Consider the following 22,919-nt stretch of genomic DNA (forward strand, 5'->3'; position numbering starts at 1 on the left):
CCATCCACCCCCCGCGCTCCCTTTTGAGGACCTGCTGCCGAGGAGGACCCACAGACAGTGACGGACCCCGACGGCTGCAGAGAGGACCAACACACACACACACACACACACTCACACACGCACAACCTCCAGTGCAACAAGTGTCAGCTTGAGCGCATGGCAGGACCCCAACCCATCTGCATCTCCACACCAGAGGCCGAGGCACAGTAGAGGCTCAACCTGCCATCTGTCCGCCGGGGACCACCAGAGGCCCTCCACACACAAAAAGCATCTCATCCCGGACGCCGTCGCTCTACAGCTTGGCAGAAGAGGAGCACAACTTCACCGCAGAGTCTCAGATCCGTTCATCGAGGGGAGGCTTTCTGCAAAGAATGATGGAGGATCACCTGGCGAAGATCCCCATGGTTCCTTCGTCTTCCCCCACCGAGTCGTCGGGCAGCGGCGGGACTGATGACAGCAGAGGAGGTAAGAGGTCCAGGAGCAGCCACAGTTCCACTTTGAGAAGTAAATACTTCTACACTGGTATTCTCTATTGAGTTTATTCATAATTAATGGGTTTATTCAGATTAATTACAGCATCTTTGCATTGTTTATTTAAGTTGTTAATCTGCCTCCAGCCATTTTTATTTTGTTATGATTTCATAATCATCCACTAAAAGAGATTTTCAGGCCCAAGCGGCTGGTGCAATATTGTGTGGTGCGTGGTGCCATTGTGCCGAGCGGCACGCAGACGGAGCCGCCGCCGCAGATGGCAGCCACTCGCACAAAGACAATACCGGCCCAAACGCAGGACACTAACCGACTGACCTCTCCCACTGTGTGTCTGTGCTTTGACTCGCAGCCAAGAGTCCCGGCCCGGGAAAAGCCCTGAGCCCGTCGCTGGTCTGCAAAGTGTGCGGCGACACCAGCAGCGGGAAACACTACGGCATCTACGCCTGCAACGGCTGCAGCGGCTTTTTCAAACGCAGTGTGAGGAGGAGGCTCATTTACAGGCAAGAGAAAGCACGCATGCTGAGAGTTATTGTTCATTCATCAAGCCCGTTAAAAGTGGACTGGCTGCAGGGGCATTATGGGAAATCAGGGGAAATTCAACTGGTAGGGAGAGGGTTTTATTTTTTTACCTTAACTAACTCTTTCAGGGCAGTAGTAGATATTGATAATCATAGAATCACTTTCAAATCAATTTAAAGACAGATTTTATGATCCAAAGAAAGCAAAACAGAAAGAATTGATGTTGGTCTCACACAAAACTCACCATGAAAATACATTTATCAAAATCTTTTGGTTGTTTTTGCTTTATGAATAATAAAAGATTTATATTCAGAATGTTCCAAATAGTACTAAAGAAAACATTTGTGCTTAATCTAAATGTTTGTACTGTTCCTTAGTGCTCTTAGGCCTGACACAAACCTGCTGTAATGACCAGGAGGTCTTATGGTTCTAGTTTTGAGTGGATTCCCACGTTAAAAGCTCATCTGTGGTTTAACAGGTGTCAGGCCGGGACGGGCATGTGTCCAGTGGACAAAGCTCACCGTAACCAGTGTCAGGCGTGTCGGCTGAAGAAGTGTCTGCAGGCCGGCATGAATAAAGACGGTGAGTGTCGACAAGTCGTCCAGTCCGGCATGAAAATACGCAAGACTAAAGTCAGAACCGGGCTGTTTTTCCTGCCACAGCTGTCCAGAACGAGCGGCAGCCCCGCAGCACGGCTCAGGTCCGCCTGGACGCCATCGACGTCGACCCCGACAAGGAGCACCTGGCCACCACGCGGGAGCCCACCTCCTCTTCCTCCTCCTCCTCCTCATCCTCCTCCTCCTCCTCCTCCTCCTCATCCTCCAACGGCTCCGTCATCACGTGGCCCCACATCACCTCGTCCATGTCCATCACCTCGTCCGTGGCCCCGCAGCGCTGCGTCAGTCCCCAGAACAACCACCGCTTCATGGCCAGCCTCATGACGGCCGAGACCTGCGCCAAGCTGGAGCCCGAGGACGGTGAGGAGGAGCGGGGCGGCGTCCCTCCTGCAGACACATTAGTGCATTAGTCACACCGGATCATCAGCCCCCCTGGGGTTCATATGAGGCCCTTATGGCCATAAACTATAAATAATTTAGTCTGAAAGCACAAGGACTGACCATAACCTGAAATACAGGTTGATTTTAAACGCGTTTCTTTCCTTTTCCAGTTGATGAAAACATCGACGTGACCAGCAACGAGCCGGAGCGAGCGTCCTCGGAGTACCACATGGCTCTGTACCCGTCCAGCTCGGAGAACGTGTACGAGACGTCGGCCAGGCTGCTCTTCATGTCGGTGAAGTGGGCCAAAAACCTGCCGGTGTTTTCCAACCTGCCCTTCAGAGACCAGGTCAACATTCTGACTCAGATTCACTTTCTTTTAAACAGATCCAAGAGTGATGCTACTTTTTTTACCCCTAACTTTCTCTAAAGGACCGTCTTCGCTGCATGTTTGAGTTTGATATGTGCATCATTGCGGTAAAAATAATTCCAGCTATTCAACAATATTGGCAGTTAATTGTTATTAGATAAGTAAATTAACAATGAACTAACATTTACTTGTTTCTACAAAAGCTTAAAAAATTTGGAAATATTGTTTTAAAAAAGGTGAAAAACAAAAAGGAGAGTTTGAACAGCAGATGATAAATGAGGGCAAATGGATATATTTTAGATATTTCTTGATTTTATAGATACATTTTGTAATTTGCTTTAAACTCATGTCTTATTTTGATTTTAGAATTTGGACTTTTTGTGAGATTATTTAAGATTCCAAGATATTCTTCTTCCCATAGTATAAAAAGCTAGCTGCTCCTGTTCAAATATTATGAGTTTTTTTAGTGGTAAAATGAAAAAAAAAGAAAAATTTATTTAAATTTATTTTTTCATTTAGTCTTAATTTTTCTGTGTCATATATACAAATGTAAGTTAAACTTAAAAATTCTAAGTTGATTTAATATTTGTTTTACAAACTGAAACAAAATGCCTGTTATCTGTTGTTGAATTGTAGATGATTGATTTATATATTTAAAGAAATGTGCATTCACACACACACACACACACACACACACACACACACACACACAAATATAATACATTACTAAACTATTAACTATTTCTCTCTCATTTTTGACAAATGACGTTGAAAATCTAAAATGTAATTATCACACTGGACAAATCAAATATTCAACACTGAAATCCTTGTCAGCTAAAGTAACAGTTTCATCTCGTATTTGCTGATTACATGTTCAAATCAAACTAGAAAAAGGTGCCACTGAATAAAATGAAGTTCAGGATTGTTTTTGCTGAGTGTTGTTGACTGGCCAGCGGTTGTACTAGTGGTGTGTGTGCTGTGGTTTTGAGCCGGGCCGTGTCGCTGCTCCTCAGGTGATCCTGCTGGAGGAGGCGTGGAGCGAGCTCTTCCTGCTCTGTGCCATCCAGTGGTCTCTGCCTCTGGACGGCTCCCCGCTGCTCTCCCTGCCCGACCTCTGCCCCGGCATGCAGGGCAAGACCAGCTACACCAGCCTGGACCTGCGCCTCCTGCAGGAGGTCTTCAGCCGCTTCAAGGCCCTCGCCGTCGACCCCACCGAGTTCGCCTGCCTCAAGGCCATCGTGCTCTTCAAACCAGGTCAGAAAAGCCTCCGGCGGTCTCAGTCTGTCACGTTAAAAACCTCATCCCAACTGTGATGGTAGTGTTCCTCAGAGGAGAAGCACTTTGAACACTTCATGATCTTTCCTGTAGCGCCATCTGGAGGCAAGCAAGTATATTTAAATGACAGCAGTATATATTTAAAAAAAAAAAAAAAGCTTAACTTTTTTAAATATGCTTTGTGAAAATTGTTCCTTAAATTCTAATTCAACACATACATAGAATTAAAACAAAAAAATCAGCAATTTTGATGAAGTAACAAATGTATTAAATCAACATACAAATTACACTGGTCCCTTATACAAGCTCATCGTTAAAACAAAGACTTTTTCAGTAATAACAGTTAAAAGAAAAAAAAAACATACATCTTATTTTTAATATCAGTATAATTTGTCAATACATTATATAATCAAAAAAATATAGGATTTAAATATCAACATGTTTTTTTGAACAAAACCTGAAAAACATGTTTACATGTGTGTTGTCATGGTCACACAACTATTATTACTTGATGCCTGATAATAGTAATATTCCTTGATATTAAACATCTTGCATTTGAATTATATCTTCAGGTTTATGATAGTTTCACTGTGCAGAGCTTCATTTTTTTCACAAAAATATTTAAAATAAATTAAACAATCCGTCACTGAATAGGACAAGCAGTAAAGAAGATTGATGAGTGACAGTGAGAAATGAAACAATTAATGTTTTCTCATTTTCACTTTTTCTCAGAATCTGTCATGTTTACTAGTTAAAAACCTTTAAAACCTCAGTTTGAATTCATCTTGTACCCCACGGGTTTTTTTTTTTTTGTTTTTTTTTTTTTTTTGTGATTTCCAAAGTCCACCTGTTAAGAGTAACGGATTGAATTTGACATAAAACACAATAAATCTTCATTTTCTCAAGTAATCAGCTTTATATGTGAGCTGTTGTTCAGATGAATATGCAGAGGAGGTTTCAGATATTTCACAGTCTTCCTTCTCCTCCACAGAGACTCGCGGTTTGAAGGATCCAGAACAAGTGGAGAACCTGCAGGATCAGTCCCAAGTCATGCTGGGACAGCACATCCGCTCGCATTACCCCAGTCAGCCAGCCAGGTAACCACTTTCCAATCCTTAAAGATTCCAAAACACTCAACACAACACAAACACAATTTAAAATTCATTGTGCAAGAATTATCACAAATAATTATTGCGTTTTTGCTATTTGTTTATGTTTTACTTAATTTTGCTTTGACATCAAGACCACTGGAATTAGGATTGTATGTGTCATGGTGGTTCAACACCAGCAGGGGGCGTCACAGTTTACAGCATTCTTCCTCAGCTTTCCCAAAAAGTTTGATTACATGATAAAAAAAAGAGCTGTTGCAGGCTTTCTGGTGCACAATTTACAATGTAATACTCCAAAATCTTAATGTTTATGTGAAGCACTTCAGGTGACTGACAAGGAAAAATCCCCACTAAAGAACTAAGTAAGATGAAGTGATGTGAGGTTCTCTCCTTCTTTTTCCCCTGGGGAGTTTCTCATGTTTTCCTTTTTTCCCCGTCCAGGTTCGGGAAGCTGCTGCTTCTCCTCCCGTCGCTGCGATTCGTCAACTCGGAGCGAATAGAGCTGCTGTTCTTCCACAGGACCATCGGAAACACTCCCATGGAGAAACTGCTGTGTGACATGTTCAAAAACTGACTGGGCCCCACCCCCACCCCGCCCTCCCCTCCATCACGTCATTTCAGGCGGTGTTTGCTTTGCATGATCAGAGATTCTGTGTGCTGTTATTTTTGTAAAGGTCACTTTATTACTTGTTGTTTCCACATCATGGAGAGAAGATGCAGTCCTGTTCTCGCTGTCTCTTTGTATCATACGTAGACTTTCATTTGCTGATTTCCAGCCACTTTCCACCCTTCAGGATGTCACTATTTTTGTATTTTACCATCTTTCTTGTGAAAATGTTGAGATGTTTATTGTTTGGTGGTAGTTGAACCCTGACTATTGTTTTCATGTTTTCATGCCTTGATAAAGTAAAAAAAAAAAGAAAAAGTTTCACCGGAGTTCCTGCGTGAGGATGTAAATATTTGTGGATTAAAATGAGATTAAATAGAGCTGCCACACAGCACCCTCTTCTGTTCACTGAGTCCTTGTGTGGTGAAAGTTAATGGGAATGAGTAATAAGTAATAAACTGGAGTTAAGTTCGTTCTTTGAATAAAAGTGTTTTGTTTTTTCTGCAAACAAGTAATGAGCAGAGGTGGTAAATGTACACTTTACTCGAGCCTTTATGGGGAAAGTCATCATATTTCTAAAAACAAATGATGCATCAAACATTCATGCTATACATTGGGAGATGTTAAGTTATGAAAATGCTGCTTCAAACGTCTTGTAACTAATCTATTCTGTTATATTTAGCAGTAATTCTGGAATAAGTGTGTTTTAGTATAGTTTTACATGTTAAAGTTTTTTTTTTTTTTTTTTTTTTTTTACACGGTGATTGGCCCAAAATCACTGTGAGGAAAGGAAGCTTTATTTGTAAATCTCAGCAATAATGCAATTCAGATTATTTTACAACTGATTAATGAGCAACTTTGAAGAGTGAAGACAAAATTCCCATTATGTATGCACAAGAGGCTTTTTCTGCTTGTTAGTAACATTCAGCAAACTTTAGGTAAGACTGGAACCTTCTCTGATATGTTGAAATTGCTGCTGAGATCAGAAACGTTGAGCCCATTAAAGACCTTTCTAAAACTTCTTCAAGAACAAAATGGCGCTCGACTATCCACATGATTATAAAGTGTACGGAATGGACGTCAAGTTTTCATGATGTCAGTTATAGATTTAAACTTATGACAATCTAATTTCATTTAAGTTGTTTATTCTAAAGGTGGTCGTTTGTTAAAGCCAAATATCTCAGAAGCACAATTCAATATGTTTGTCTGTAACAGTTTTCCAAACAAATGATACGACAGAGGATGAAATGAGACATTTCGCACTGGAGGTTCTTCATGTGCCCCAAAGTACACATCCGAATGATAAGAGACCTCTGACTCAATGAAAACAGAGCCATCAGAGATAAATAAAAAAGGGGAAAAAGACTCAAAAATTGACATTTTTAACCTTTTAAAGGACTAATCAAACATTAGCACTCCAATTAAAAAGGTAAAGGAGCCTGAAAGAAAAGGTCCCACCTCTTAAGGATAGTTCAAAGACTTGAACTGAGCTCCATAACACTGAACTTTTAACAAGGTTCCAGCACATCAGCGGAGGCCTTTCTGTGTTGAAACAGCACCAGATGAGTGTCGCGGGTCCCGTGCCAGGCCCCATCGGACGCCCACAAGGTCGGAAAATCCGGGGATCAGATCAACAAGCCCTCTGCGGCCTCTGTCATATGAACGAGCTCACCGAACCGGCTTAAGAAACTTTGAACTCAATGCAGGATATTCACCAGATTTCACAGTAAAGTGTGAGATTTCCGCTGTGAATGTTCTGCATAAAGCAGAAACATCCAAATGTTTGGGGTCAGGTTGATAAAGTTCAGGTAAAGTTCATCTGAAGAGTAACTCCACTCTTCCTCCAATTGAAGTTTTAAACTATAAAAACTTCACCTCACGTGTCAGCATTCTCATTATAGCCTCTCCTAAGCTTTTTTATTTCGCACAAAGGTGGCCTTTGTTGGGAGGAAAGATTTCCATCTTATTATAAGATTAGTCTGTTGAGTAACAGGCGGAGGGAGGCAAACAGGTTGAAGCCACGTTGCAAAGTTACCTAATCTGAATGAGAATCGACTCAGGGATGCAGGAACACTCCCAGCATTACACTACATTATGATGGATGGTTGCACAATCAAAGCTGAGGCCATAATGCAGACAGACCGGGTGCAGTGGTTGTTTCAATAGGTAGAAATCTAAATTTGACCCAAAACAGCTAAAATTGGCTAAACCAAAACGAAAAAAACAAAAAGCCAAAATTAGCCAGAACAACTAAAAGAGCGAGGACTGCAAGACAAAATCAGCTACAATTGCCAAAACATTGCAAAGCAATGCAAAGCAAAGCAAAGCAAAACACACAAACAAACCAAAAAATATACAATGTAAAACAGTGCAAATCATGAAAAAGAAAAAAAGGCTGAAACAATAAAAGTGGCAAAAACTTTTCAAACAATTAGAGTCAAAATAGCTCGACTAAAAGTGGCTAATGATGTTAAAATACCAAGAATAACTAAAAATGTGAATATGAAATGTTTGCCAAACCTTTCGTGATTGTTAAAGCGGTTTCACTTTTTTTTTAATTATTTGTTTTCCATTTTTCTGGATTCAGTCATTGTTGCCATCGACTGTTTACTAAATATATCTTTTCCATTTCTTTAGCTCTTGTTACTGCCATTAAACTACTTACTATGAAACACTTCTCACTTGTTTTAGCTGTTTGTCAGTCCTTCAGTTTTTCAGGTTCGTGTCTGTTTCTCCCTCCCTCCCTGCAGCTCCTAATCTGCTGTGCTGAGCTCTTTCTGGGCTGGAATGTGTGGCGGTGTTTGGGCCAATCTTTCCCGAAGTGTCGCAGCACCAGCAGACGGCTGAGCTGAGCGCGGCGTCCTGAGGACCTGGAGGAGCATCAGCAGGGGCCCTCTGGACTGTGTGTCTTTTTTTTTTTTTCCCTGGAATTGACCTGTTTCAGCAGCTGAGATGAATCAGAGCAAGACTGAGTTCGAGCCCTTTGAGTATTCCTACTATGATTATTCAGACTGGTACTCAAACAACGCAGAGCCAACGCAGCCACCTAAAGAGTGAGTATCGATTCACTAAGAGGTCATGAATGGGACCGGATTGATTATTTGTCTGAGATATATCTGATGAACAATTTGAAGCTTAAATCCTACAATCATCAAAATTGCAAAAATTCAAAAAATGTATGGTCAATTAATTTAATCAATTTGTTTGGAACTCTTCTGTCAAGTAAAATGCACACACACATTTATAGTTGTGCAAATCACAGGTGCACACAAACACAAACACACGAGATCTGTTGTTGTGCACAATCATAAGAACCCAAACACATTCATAGGCATGTGCACATGCATAGCTGTGCATACATACAGCAGGCATGTGCACAAATACGCACGTGCACAGACATAGATGTCTATGCAGCTGCTTATAAGCACACACATACTGTACATTAGCACACACATATACACATCACCATTCACTGTGAATCAGCAATATTCTCTTTCCCATATAAATGGAAATGTTCTTGCTGGTTAGCTCCAAACATGTAATTGATTGTTTTGTTTTTCGTTTCATCACAGAGTGATTTTACCATGTGACCCCGTGGCAGATGACAACCTCTTCAACATATGCATGCTGTCCATTTCTGTGAGTATCCTCAGAAAGTCTGTCAGCACCTGTAACAGAAATGCATGTTTTGTTAATTGTGGAGAACTACAGTAAGTAAAATCTGCAGAGTGATGAGTCAAAAGACATAATATGGTGATAGTAGAAATTACCCACGGAAAATATTGTTTTTCTTTAAACTTGACAAAAAATGTCTGCTGTGTTTTAGTTGTGAAAAGGAAATTTACAGAAGCTACCATCTCTCATGTCGTTTTCCAGCTTGAAGTTTTCATGTAGCATTAAGCGTGTGGTGTTGTTGACACGATCAGACTGCTAACTGCTAACAGAAACAGATCAGTGAACACAGGTTATTAAATCTCACGGTCAGATAAGCAGGGTTCAGGAAACCCTGGATCAAACAATTCCACCCACAAAACTATAAGCTTTCAGAAACCAGACAAGAACCCAAAGAAAAACAAGACAAAACTACAAGAAAAACTCAGCCTTTTACATTTTTTTTTTCTCAAATTAGCATTAGCTTGAATGTCAGTCATCACCAAGCTGAACGGCCGTTACTGCCATACACATCTGTTTGGTGAACGTCTTGTCAAAGCTGATTTAGATCTCATGATTCTGTGCCGTCGATTAACTGAAGGAGCCTGAAACTGGATGTGACTCATGAAGTCGGAGAACAGAAAGCTTTGTGTAACGCTGCACCGTCTTGTTATGTCTGATCAGCAGCAGCGACACAGCTCTCCTTCGCTGTTTCATATCATTGGTTGAAGAAGGAAAGTAGGCCAGGAGGACGCGCTGCGCTGCAGAGGCCTCACTTGTAATTGGACAAACTGAAGGCGAACCTCATTAAAATGAGTATTTATCCAGAGTGAACACAGCCGGTGAAGAGGATATGCTGGAAAAAACTGACCTGCATTCCACTGATGTTGACTTTTAGTTAAATGTAAAGGCTGAAGCTGGCGAGGAATAACAACAACAACAAAGATCGTTTCTGTTAGAGCTGTTCAGTATCAGGTGAAAATACATGTTATACTGTTCTAAATAAAAACTAACACCGACGTGGATGACGTAGATTTATTCTTTCAAATAACAGTACTCTTTCTCTTACCCTAAATTTAAACCACCTTGTTTAATCAGGCCCCATTTTCTCAACATTTCAAGTGAAAACACAAACTTTTTGTGTTTTCATTTCAGAAAAGTGTTCATGTTCACAGGGCAACATTTTGAAAATGAAGTCTGTTTCCAAGGAAGAAACATTGAAAGCGGTGTGGCTCGCACGTCAGGACAATAGTCGGCACTGGTGTTTGTTTTTATAATGAAACCACAGGATATACACTTCTACTACATCTGTACGGACAGACAGTGAAGCTGGGTTTCTATTATGAGTGACTCAACAACCTTAAACTACCAAATCCCAGGAGAACATGGACCAGGAGTCATGACACTCTGGAGGCGGCCATTGTTGTTATTGTCCATCTACTCCTGCTTATGCAGAACAAATATTTACTATAACATGCACAGTATAGCAGAGTTTCAGAAAATTTTTGTTCTTATTGTGGAAGCTAGTTTGCTTGTTCTTTTGCTTATTTCTTTTAAATATTCATGTTTTTGTGTATTTGAATTCTGCTCTTTGGTTACGATGCATCATAGCCTATAGTTAAATTGAGATCATGAGGATACACTGACAATGCAGACCTCATTTACATTGAGTTTGTGTCATTTTCCTCCAAGTTTCTTCATAGCTTACCTTTTTATAAATTGTAAAATAGTTGTGACTTGGATGATGTGATGTTACATATTCCTGTGAAAACAGTTCACATCAAGGAATTCTAAGAAAGTTACAAACACAGAAGCAACAGATTGTTGGAGAGCTGCAGAGCTGCTGTCTCTCCTTTTGTCCTGTTTGCTTTAATCTTCTGTTTTCCAAAGCTGTGTTCTCTACTGATTTGCAGCTGTGTTTCTGTTGCACTGAGCTCTTGTGTAATGAAGAAAAAGCAATATTTAGTATTGCTGTCCTGTCATGAACAACCTGTTATCTCGCTGTTAGCATGGATCCACAGAATTTGTGCTGCATCAGCAACCTGAAATACAAATAGCTTCCCTGCATGTTGTTTCAGCAGCGTTCTTGCTGCTTCTTCTTTTTGTCAAGAATTCAGACGTTTGTCTCAAAACATCGATCTTCCAACTGCAGCTGAACTCAATGAGTGAATCAGACATTAAACTGAAAAACACATTCCTGACAGCTTTGCTAATGTGTCACAGCGACTCTCTCCAATAATACTGTTTATATACTTTTGAAACTCCACAACTTTTAAAAGAGATAACTAGTAACAATTCTCACATACTATCCTGTTTTTAAGTATCACTGTGAATTCCCATAATTCCACAACAATGTGTTTTTTTTTTCAACTGGATAAATAGTCTGGAGGAAACGTCTCTATGTAATCTTTGATGTGATGTTAAAAAACTACTATTATGATGTGGTAATGCCTCGTGGTTTGAGAAATAACAGAAGTCCCGGCGTTGTTTCCTTGTAGCTGGTGGTCGTGCTGGTCCTCGCCGTTCTCACCAGGAAAAATAAACTGTGTCAGGGCTTCACCAGAGGATCCTCCAGCATCTTCAGGTGAAGACGATTAAAAAAAAAAAGAGAGAAAACAGGGCAGATTTGTGTTTATGTTCTAAAGCCTATTGCTGTCCTTTGATCGTAGTCCAGCAAACTTTCTGGACCAGACCCAGAAGAAAGGCCTGGTGATGGCCGTGTTTGGACTGATGTTCAGCAAGCTGGCGGTGCTGGTGATCGCTCCGGATCCTCTGCCGTTCTCCAAAGACACGTCGCCAGACATTAAAGGTAAAGACTCTCTCTGCCGTAAATGGGGTGGGTGTTGGGTAATGCTAGAGGCCATTTCAAGATTCAAACACCGTCAAATCGTTAGTAAAATTACTTTGTCGTTTACAGTTTATTGAAAGAAAAAAATTGTACACGGAATTAAATTCGCTCTGGATGTGTTGAAAAAGCTGTCACCATCTCGTTGTGTCATCTTGCACACTATATGGTGTTAATGTCATTAACAAAAGAACAAAAACATATGACCATATATGGTCAATTTCACTAAAAGGTTAAAACGTGTGAAGGTATTGGTGTTGTTGAATCCTAAAAGCCTGTATATATAGTAATGTTTTTTGAACATTCAGATACTTATTAGATCCTTTATTTTTCTGTACATACAGAATGTTAGAATCATGAAAAGTTTTATTTAAATGTCTATATGTCTATGAAGCTGATCGGTACATTTATGTTTAGGCTTCATTGGTTTAATGTTAAGTAGAAAATGATCCACAAACACAGTTCAGAACCTTTTCTGGGGCAGCTGTCTCTTTGCATTTTGTCAGTATGGATTACTAAAAGTTAAATGAGTGCCTGATGCTTCCCTTTTCTCTTTGTTTCTCTCTTGTTTGCCAGAGTTCATGAAGATAATTGGCATTTTCTACTATCCAGTCCTGTATTATCCTCTGTTGGTCTGCAGCACTCTGCAGCACAAAGCAGGGTACGTGTTCGGGACGCTGCTCTCCTTCAGTCACTTCGGGGTCCTGGTGTGGCAGAAGTTCGACTGTCCCAAGACTCCAGAGGTAAAACACCTTCTACACATTCATAATGCTCATTACAAGAGATTATCAACCAATTTATTACAGTATTTTTTTCAAAACGCCCTGGAAGAAATCCTATTTTTATGATAATTGTATGAGTTATGCAGATCGTATGAAATTGTGCTGTACTTCTCTGATATATTGAATACGTTCGATTTACCTGAATGTGTTTGTATGTAAAATGTGATTCTTGCTTCTATTTGCTTGGTCTGTAGTGTAAAAAACATATGGTTATGAAACCAACTGAGCAAACAGATGATATAAGGAAAGAAGAATACAATACAATAACAGAATGCCTTCAATAACATTGTACATTAATCTACAAAAATGATTGTATTAGCTCGATTGTAGCCTTTTCTAAAGTGTGGTCACAAGGATTTGCAACTTTATCACAATTATTTAATAGTTTTAAAGCTTAGTATTAAAACAGGATGTATTTCAAGCACTGTTTTTAAAAAAAGGGTAATTGGTATTGTATATTCACGTTTAATTGTTGGCAGGCAAAAAAAGATAGAAAATGGATCAGCTGGATTTTATCCTTCGAGAATACTTTTTTCTTGTTCAATTTTTAAAAATATTTTAAGTTTCATAAAGAATTGTTAGATTATTCTCCAAAATGAAATGAAACACTTCTTTCTTTCTTTCTTTTTTTGCAAACACTGGTATTTTTCTGGTGTTTTCACAGATCTATAAGTTCTACGCTCTGCTTGCCAGTCTGCCTCAGATGGCCTGCCTCGCTTATCTCTGTGTCCAGTTTCCTCTGCTGTTTGTCAAAGGACCCAAAACTGACGAGGTGAGGAAATCTGATTTCACCGTTTGATTTGTCCTTTCAATACGACCATCAGCCACAACATTAAGACCGAACATGGTGTCGTGTCAGGTTATCTGGGTTTGTCTTCTTATGGAGATTTGCCTGAATGTACGCTGACACACAAAAGTGGCTACAAACAAATCAAATCTAACACTGGAATGTATTAATAATTTTCATCTTTTTGGGAAAATAAATGAAATGACTGAATTAGTTTTTAAAAGCTAATTTGACTCTTCAAATGAAATAAAAAAACTACCTTTGACTCAATATGTCGAGTTTGTTTTTTCAGCCCCTGGCTGATTAGGTCCTGCACTCCACTTGACCTCTGAGAGTTTGACACCACGATGTTTAAAACAGATCCTTTAAAACTTTCAAATTCTCAGATGGGACCCAAACGTTCCTTCCTGGGGCCCACTTCCACTGCAGACTTGTGATGCCTGACAGAAGCTGCAGTTTTGAAGATGATTAGACCCTTTCTTCACTATTCAGACCTTGTTTTACGCGCTCATTTCCTTTCACCTACACATACTTGAAGGAGAAAGTGTTTGCTGGCTGCTTAATATAATCCATCCCCCAACAAATACCAGGATAAAGACACATTCAGAGCCGTCAGTGGTCATAATGTCATGTCAGACTGATGTTTATGTGTTTGAATGCCATCACTTAATTAGTAACGTGAGGCTTGTTTCTGCTGCAGCTCAAGTGAGAAACATGAATTTCAAGCATGTAAAACATAGCTGTGATTAGACTAAGCGGCTTGTGTGGGTTTAACTCAGCGTCCCAGAGGAGATTATGATGACTGCACTATTTTTTTTTTCTTTTCAAGCATTTTAACAGGAGGCTTATTCAATCTTTCCTCAGTATAGCAAGAAAAAACATTTTCCTCAAAAAAATGCTCTCTGTTTTTTTTTTTCTTTCAATCTCTGTTAAATCATATCTAATTATTGCTACAGATGATCAATAATTTCATGTTTTTATGCCACGTTTCAACACAATACTCTGTATGTTTGTAACACCACAACATGCTTTGCCTCCCAGGATCTTGACAGCTCCTACTACACTGACTATGTCAAGTCACTTCTGAAGAAAAAGTCTTCAGCCAGCAGGTGAGAGGAGATGACATGCAGAAATACGGATATCACCAGAATATTTATTAGGAACAAAGAAAAAAAACAACATTTTGACTCCACACTGCAGGAAACAGCTTGCTTGCGTAAGACGTGACGCTGGTCAGCAGCTGAACCTAATCCTCACCTCCGCTGCTAATTACAGTCGTGCCCAGTAGCTTTAATGTGTTGAAAATATTTCAGGTCTGTGACAACAACGCTCTCATTTTGGTAGTTTTGTCTCAGTTGTACACATTGAATAAACTCTAGTAGTAAAACGGAAGTTATTTTCCTCTGCTACGTACATGTATAAATCGCATTGTTTTGCGTATTAAAGCTATTCGTGTCACAAGTAAATAAAAATTCCAGTATTTAAATAAGCAAAAAATGCTTCTATATTATATGAATATATTAAATAAATATGTTTTTTAACTTTGATTTTCATTTTTCATCTAAAAAAGTGTTCATTTGAAACTAATAATTGGTAAATGATAATTAAAGGAGGTTATAACATGCTGCATTGATTTGAAATATTTCCTTATGGCCAGTCAGAGAACCTGATTGATGTATTTTCCTTCAGTTTTTTTTAAGAGTTCAAGAGACAGTAGATGTCCGATGCCAAACATACATCCATTGCTGCTAATTTGTCACGTATAAGTCACTTTCAGCTTAACTGACATAATCAGTTTTAACACAGAGGTAAACATTCCAATGCAATGTTTTTTATTGAAATCTGTTAAGAAAATGTATAGATTTAGAAACATTTCTACAAATGTAGAGGTGGTTTTTATTTCTAGTTTAATGGTGTTGAGACACTTTCAGGCTTCATTGAATCATAATGGCTCATATGGATGAGGAAGTGAACTGATGAAGGGCAAAAGAAACTCGAAGGTCCGTTTAAAAACAGAAAAAAACGGTGAAACCTGGATGTGTTGACATTCTGTCTTTACTATTTCACACTTTAAGCCATGTAGATCCTTCATTTAAAGTCTCGACTCAAACACAAGTCTCAGATTTAAGCAAGGTGGTATTTTATTAAACGTGGATCACTTTTTCCTTCTTTTGGGTTTTCTTTGATGAATTGGAGCTGTGATTTTAGTTTGTCTGTTTGCGTTCTTATTTTCTCTCTGTTTGTATGCCGTAGCTCTTCAGCCGCAGACAAACCAACGCTGTTAGAAAGAATACTGGAAGTGCCCAAAAGTTACATTTACACACCTGAAAAAGGTGAGTGTCCTCACGCCCATAAACTTTAATTGCCGGTAAGTCAGTGATCATAAGTCGGTGACGTTGCGCTGTGTGTTTCAGTGTTCCGTTTTCCACTGAAGCTGGCAGTGTCAGCTTTTGTGACCAGCGTGGCCATATATCATGCAAGTTTTCTTTCAGATCTTTCAGATCAGTCTAAAAAACATTTGGTCCAGTTGTTCTTGCTATCTGATGATGCGAGTTCCTCATCCGTCCCTGCAGACCGCCCTGTTGTTAGTCGTGCTGGTCATTCCCACCCTGCACATCGTTCGTGCTGGTATTGATGAAAACATTGCTTTCCTGCTGCTGGGCTTCGGCATCGTCCTGTCAGACGACAGGATGGAGGTGGTCAACATTGTGATTTTCTACACTTGGTTGCTGGAAGGTCGGTCTCTTCTTTTTTTTTTTTTTTTTTGTGACATTTTACTAGAATCTGAATGTGAATGTTTGAATCTCCTGTAATTTTCCTTTTGCGTCATGTTGTGTGTTAGTGTGCTACCTGTGTGCGATGACCCTGTCCTGTCTGGTCAGTATCGTGATGCTCATGAGGTCCATGGTTCTCCACAGGTATGCACAATAAAGCCACAATGTTTTCATCTGCGTCAGGAATTAAAAGTAGCAGTGGAGTTAAAAGTCATTATTCTTCTTTTAATGTCCTGCTCAGTTTCTCTCTATCTGATGCATCTCTGGTTTGAATCCTTTTCAGATCAAACCTGAGAGGACTGTATAAGGGAGACATCTACAACATCTATAACAGCCAGAAGACGATTCGTCCGTCCAAACCGGGCGTGGTGTGTTGGATGGGTTTGGCAGGATACCAGGCTGCCATTGTCTGCCTCGGTAAAGCTCAAAGAACTAAGGAAGACAATCATTTCAAAAGAACTTTATTTGAAAAACACACTTCCTCCAGTTTATCGTGTATTCATGGACAAACACCTGTTTTAAAGCATAAATACCCAGAACTGGAGATTCATGTCGATGGACCTGTAAGTCAATGTGTAGGTATAGAAAATGCATAAAAAAAACACTTCCACCAAAACATCAAATGATTCATGTTGACTTCAGCTGTCTACTGATGCATCACCGGAAATGTGTTGTTTATAGCTGATCACAACTTACATAGTATTTGGGATTTTTACTCAGATTCAACGGTGAAACTTCCCAAAAGAAAATGGTATATGTGGGTGCTGCTTTTAAAGATTTACTTTTTCAGATACCACTAATATATATTCAAAAATAATACAACATGTTTATTTTTTCCAGTTTGGTTTTTAAATAACTTACTGACTTGGAGCTGGACAGCACAGTTTATCCTTCATATTAAAACAGACTCAATATAAGATCTTAAATGTGTTCCTGTTCATGACTTGCAGAGTTCTCTCTTTACAGGAATGGCTATCCAGACCGTCGTATATTTCATCTGCTTCTTATTTCTGGTGTTTCTGATCATCATCCCGGTGTTTTACGGTCGTAACCTCATGGTCTTTGAAATAGCAGGAAAGGCATGGTGAGAGCTGACGACATCGATCACTTCAATTTGTAATTTGTATACCTAAATATATGAATGTTTCTGGTTTGTTTGTTTCTGTGTGCCTCAGGCCGGCCTGGGTCACCCTGATTCTGGTTACGGTGCTTCAACATGTGACGGCAAAATTTGCTTTCATCAAAAAGGACGCTGGTACCAGAGACTTAAATAACAGGTGTGTTGCTTTATTTCAGCTCTTTCATTCAAGTGTTTGGCTGTGTGTGTTGTTGTGATATTTTCTTTCATAAGGGGTACAGAGTATGCATCAGTCAGGACAAACGTACCAAATAAAACACTCTGTTCTACTGGAATGCAAAAATGTGATTTTATCCTTGGTAAGTGATGCTGGAATCATGTTTTCATTTCTTTTCTTTTTTTAAAAGATATTTTTTTAAAGAAATTCAAATTTTACAAGACAACAATTTATCTGTCAAGCAGAAGTACATGAGAATGGGACACAAAAGTTACTGGGCATTAGAAGTTGAATATTGAAGTTGAACTAAAGTCTCTAACACCATTTCTGAAGTTTTGTGGCTGCAGCTGTCAGAAGTAATAAGAATGATGCGTGTTGTTATTTTCAGGGAGAGCCTCTTCCTCCTCACCTACCTGCTGTTCCTCGTCAACATCGTGGTGGGGCTGGTTGTGGCGATCTGGAGGATGGTGATAACCGCTCTGTACAACATCATCCACCTGGGCCGGATCGACATCAGTCTGCTGCATCGCACCGCAGAGTCGTTCGACCCGGGTAAGCATCCTTCAGCTTTAATGAAATAAGAAGTGCTGCAGACTGGAAGATAATGGAATCACCAGGATGTGATTGTATCAGCGAGTTAAGCTTCTTGATGATTAAATCATTGATTGTGTGATGTTTGACTCCGTCTAGCGTACCGCTACTACACACACTTCTTGAAGGTGGAAGTGAGTCAGACTCACCCGGTGATGAAGGCGTTCTGCGGCCTGCTGCTGGACATCATGATCGAGGGCGGCCGGTTGGGACAGAAAATAAGGGATGCAGAAGCAGGTAGCGCCTGTGATCAGCCACATTTATGCCATGTATTCACATTCACACCTTACTCCACAAACATTTCAGCAAACTTTGAAAGTGATTTCTCTCGAAGTGCACCAGGAAGTAAGAAATTGCCATTTTTTTCAGGTTAAAATTGACACATTTTATGGATTAATTTCAGAGTGCAAATCATGATGTGGATGAAAATATCTATCCAGCTTTTACACCACTGATCCTGTGCACGGTCACATGGTGTTGAAGTCAGGGCCAAACGTCCTGCACAGATAATACATACAGCAGAACATCTAGACAGTGTATTATAAAAGAATGAGAAAAATAAAAGTATTGATTGATTATTCAGTACTTTAGATAGTAAATTATTTAAAATAAAAAAACAAAACAAAACAAAACAATGAATTCAACCAGCAGTGAAAAAATTAGCTTTGGGATACAGTACATACATGATGAAACATGATACATGATTAAATTATGATAATTTATTTTAGATTTCATTATAAAGTATATGTCAGGATTAATTTTTCTTTTGTAGTACTTTGAGATTTGGGATCAAATGTAAAGTGAATTATAAACAAAATCTATTATCATTATTATTATTATTATTTTGATGTATCTAAATTAACTTTATTCAATGAGTACATTTTATTGAAGATTTCCTTGCAACATTTACATGTTTTTCAGTTCCTGCGCACAACACTAAATTCATAAGTTTTTGGAGCTCATTAGAATTTCTGCATGGGCCTGGTGGTCCAGAACATGAATGAACACATTAATTATGAGACTTTTTTTTTCAGAGTAAATCTTACTAGTCCAAATTTTTGCATTTAACTTAATTAGTATGAATAAAATAAAATTAGAACATCAGTATAATTCGATAAAACTTACTCATTACTTTCACCAATTGACACATTAAGTGGTTAAGTACATTTTACTTGATTATGAGACGTTACTGTGATTTGCAATGTACAAATAAATTTACATAAAAATTCGGACTGCAAATTGTTGAGACTTGTTTTTAAAGTAAATCTTAGTAATTTTTGTACTTTTTTCAAATGACTTTCATTTGGAAATTTTTTGAATTTTGAACTTTGAAGCAGTATTGTTCATTTGTTTTCTTTTGCGTTGAGCTTTACTTTTGAGTGTTGCTGTCAGATGATCTGATCCTTATTCAACTGTCACCCACCACCTGGAGAGCTTCAATGAAATTCAGTAACATCCACATGTGTGCTGTACATGCAGTGTGTGTGTGTGTGTGTGGCCCTTCGGCTCCTCAGCTCGCTGTCTCGTTCTGCCCTCAGCCTGCTCCTCCTTCATGCTTTCAGGGGCTCAGGAGAACAGGCCCAGCAAGGAGAGCCGCAGTCGGAGGGTTCGCGCTCGCTGGCAGCTGCTCTACACGCTGGTGAACAACCCCTCGCTGCTGGGCTCCAGGAAACACTTCCAGACCATGCAGGCCGCCGAGAGCGTCCTGAACGGCACTCCCAGCCGAAGCTCCAAGAAAGGCAGCAGGAAGGAGGCCGACCAGCCGGCGGCGGAGCCAGAGCAGGCCGCCGAGGCCCCGACGAGCCAGGAGAAAACCGACTGAGCCCCCCGATCCACGCCGCTGGTAGAGTCCTCCAGACAAAAGTGCATTGTTCTATTGCTTCACATTATGATGTTGGGTTTGGGAAAGATCCTGATGTGACTAAGCATCTGACCAACGTTCATTTATAAATGCTGCTCAGTGATTATTTTGGGGTGTGAATGTAAAACTATCAATTATCTGCAAAAAACAAAACATACACGATATAACTTGAAGTGGTTGCAGAGGAAAACATGGAAACATCCTGAGTTTTCAAACTTTTGTGTTTCTGTTTGGAGGAGAATAGAGTGGATGGGTGGATTTCACAGAGGACTTAGAGTCAACAGAGAGAAGTTTGACTTCAGTGAGGAGACAGATGTCAGCATCCGTGTTCAGTACGTTACAACAAATGATGTAAAGGTGTTTTTTGAACTTTTAATAGGCTTTGTTAAACAAACTAGGTCCTCAGGTAACAGTTGAAAAAACAAAGATGAAATGACAAAAGATCAGTATTATTTAATGTAGAATGTGAATCCCGTCGTGTGTCTTCCATCAGGGGTGAGAGGGAGGTCAGTGATGCAGTAACATGAAGATTTTCTCATTTCAAAACAATGAAAGACATTTCTGAAGATTTCTAATCAGGGAAAATGAGTAGTCTACAGAAGAGTAAAATTTAAAACAAATGAGACCCATGAGTTTTCTTCAACTGAACCAACTTGTAACCCTCTGTCCCTGACCGTCCTGAAAACTGATCAATATTAATCCATTCCTTTTCCCTTCAACCATTTATAGAATTCCAATAATCCACACAAGTGTTTGCTGAGAGCGATCATGAACCTTCCTAGAGGTAAAAACTGATTGGAAAGAAGAAGCTGAATCAAATCAAACCAAATCAGGATCTTTTCCAAAACCAAACCGGACTTTAACTCTTTGAAAACGTGACATTAATTTGTGTCTTTAAAGTCTTCTGTTGTTGTTCAGGTGGAATGATTTCTTCAGTGAAAACATGAAATCTGGAGGAGACATCCTCAGTGTCCTGCAGTTCTGCACAGTGTCCGATGTGTGTGTACGTGATTGGAATACCCGATGAGAGGTGTGGGATTTTCGCAAGTCAAAGAAAACCATATTAACACAAATTAATGCCCTCATTAAGTTTTTTGTTTCTGTGTGTGTGTGTGTGTGTGTGTGTGTGAGAAAGAGTGTTGGCTGTAATATTTCGACTAATCAAAACAAAACAAAAAAAAGTTATGAATTGCTGTAATAATCGTTATAATAAAAAAACAAATTCATCCAGAAAGTTTGACATAAGGGTGAAATTTGCTGAATGCATATTATCTGTGTTCATTACAGGATTTATTTACTGCAAATGACAAAAATCTCAGATGCCACCTGTGCTACGAATGCTCATCTCTGTGAACTCTGACGATTTCCCAGTTTTCTGTTTGCATGTAAGACATCCGTGGCCTTAACTTACAGTATGACTTTAATTAGGAAATTGCGGAATATACTGTTGAATATAATGATGCACAGAAAAAAAAACAAACTTTGTCAACTACTGTTTTATCTAATAAAAAGAAGTTTTCTGTTTTTTGTCTCACGTGAGTTATTTCTCTCGGCGCCAATATGAACTGAGTCATTATTGTCATGATTGCTGCCTATACCTGGAAAATTATATCAATTTTCAAAATAGATCCTTGATGTCTGGTAAACAGAAGTAACTAGTTATTAGTCCTACTATATGTTTATAAATCTAGTAAAGTAGTTTCTACATAAATAGCAAGTTTGTAAAGTAATTTTTGGCTTCCTGTTTGCTGTCTCTCTAAATGCAGGTTGTGTATTGTAGAGCTGTAGTGCGTCATAATCTGGAATCATGCATGCATGCAGAGAACAGTACATGTATATGAACGCGTACATGATGCCACTCTGGAGGCTGCCGTTGTTGTTATTGTCATTTTGTCTGCATGTGCAGAAACTATTTACTGCAACTGCGGTGTGCAGCAGCAGCATTCCAGGAAAATTGTGTTTTTCCTCTGTCTCCAATGGAGTCAGAGCATTTTGAAGAAGTTGTTGTTTAAACCCCTAAAACGCAGTGAAATATTTCCATTTTCACTTGAAAATGTTGTCGTGTAAATTAGGAGCTCAGCAAAACACAAAGACGGTCTTTACTGGAGACAAAAAATTCAGATTCTGCCAATGCTAAAGCCAGCAGTCAGTTGGAAGATGGATCTAACAAGAGATAGCGGCTCCATGACAGTTTTCAAATATCTACAATAAGTAGGTCAGTGGAAATGTACCATAGTTAACATTTAACTGATTTTGTTATAGCCACAATATCCAACAGTAATGCAGTGCTATGTTAAATTACTTGGTATCAGTATTTCTCCTCCATCACAATCCACAAAAATGACACATTGAGGAAGAATTTAAACTTTAACAACAACCTGGAGGCAACAAAAGACACCTGAATCGCTACATCAGCTGCAGCTGTTTAAAATGTGAATTTCTCTTGTGCCATGTTAAATGGAATCCAGCAGTGTGCAATCATCTGTGGGTTTTTCTGCCTATTTCATATTGATGTGCACGATGCAAATCGACACGGACGATCGATGACAGCATCAGAACTGGAGCAGGGTGTCGATCAGGGGTCAGAGGTCATCGTCGCCTTGGGCGGAAGTGGCGAGTGTTGACTCCTATTTGTTCCCAGCTCCCTTCATGGAAGAGGCTTTTAGTTTTAGTTTTTAAACTGTGGAGTTATTTTATAGCTTACAGGGTATTATTAATATTATACTATATTAATAATATTTAATGCTTGACTCACATAAGACAACCAAGTTTTCCTCTGTTCAGACTTTATTTAGGCACACGGAGGATTAGGACAGCTACAATATTGACACAATTTTGTTAAAAACATACTATTCCCTTTGCAATTTGCGATATAAAACAGAGGAAACAGGAACAGCAGGAAACACAGACCCACAGTGATTTTTTAACAGTCACGACATACTGCGACTCACTACAACGGGCAG

At 39.4% G+C, this 22,919-nt stretch overlaps 2 protein-coding genes across 2 annotated transcripts; both read left to right on the forward strand.

Annotated features, from left to right (window-relative positions):
• The first annotated feature begins 371 nt into the window (after nt 1–371).
• LOC115386929 (photoreceptor-specific nuclear receptor-like) lies at nt 372–5,337 on the forward strand. The gene is made up of 8 exons (XM_030089397.1): nt 372–465; nt 842–992; nt 1,490–1,593; nt 1,674–1,988; nt 2,180–2,358; nt 3,393–3,633; nt 4,646–4,751; nt 5,205–5,337. The coding sequence occupies exons 1-8, from the start codon at nt 372–374 to the stop codon at nt 5,335–5,337; spliced, it is 1,323 nt and encodes a 440-aa protein (XP_029945257.1).
• Nucleotides 5,338–8,286: 2,949 nt separating this feature from the next.
• On the forward strand, nt 8,287–19,917 carry LOC115388180 (receptor for retinol uptake stra6-like). Its single transcript, XM_030091180.1, has 17 exons — nt 8,287–8,423; nt 8,943–9,009; nt 11,520–11,605; nt 11,691–11,830; nt 12,443–12,609; nt 13,313–13,420; nt 14,477–14,544; nt 15,689–15,768; nt 15,850–15,911; nt 16,009–16,171; nt 16,278–16,353; nt 16,493–16,626; nt 17,176–17,293; nt 17,385–17,486; nt 17,893–18,056; nt 18,195–18,332; nt 19,658–19,917. Exons 1-17 carry the CDS (start codon nt 8,323–8,325, stop codon nt 19,915–19,917), a joined length of 2,034 nt encoding a protein of 677 aa, XP_029947040.1. The 5' UTR covers nt 8,287–8,322.
• Nucleotides 19,918–22,919: the final 3,002 nt, after the last annotated feature.

The sequence above is a fragment of the Salarias fasciatus genome, chromosome 1, assembly GCF_902148845.1.
Source record: "Salarias fasciatus chromosome 1, fSalaFa1.1, whole genome shotgun sequence".
In the NCBI taxonomy this organism is placed as follows: Eukaryota; Metazoa; Chordata; class Actinopteri; order Blenniiformes; family Blenniidae; genus Salarias; species Salarias fasciatus.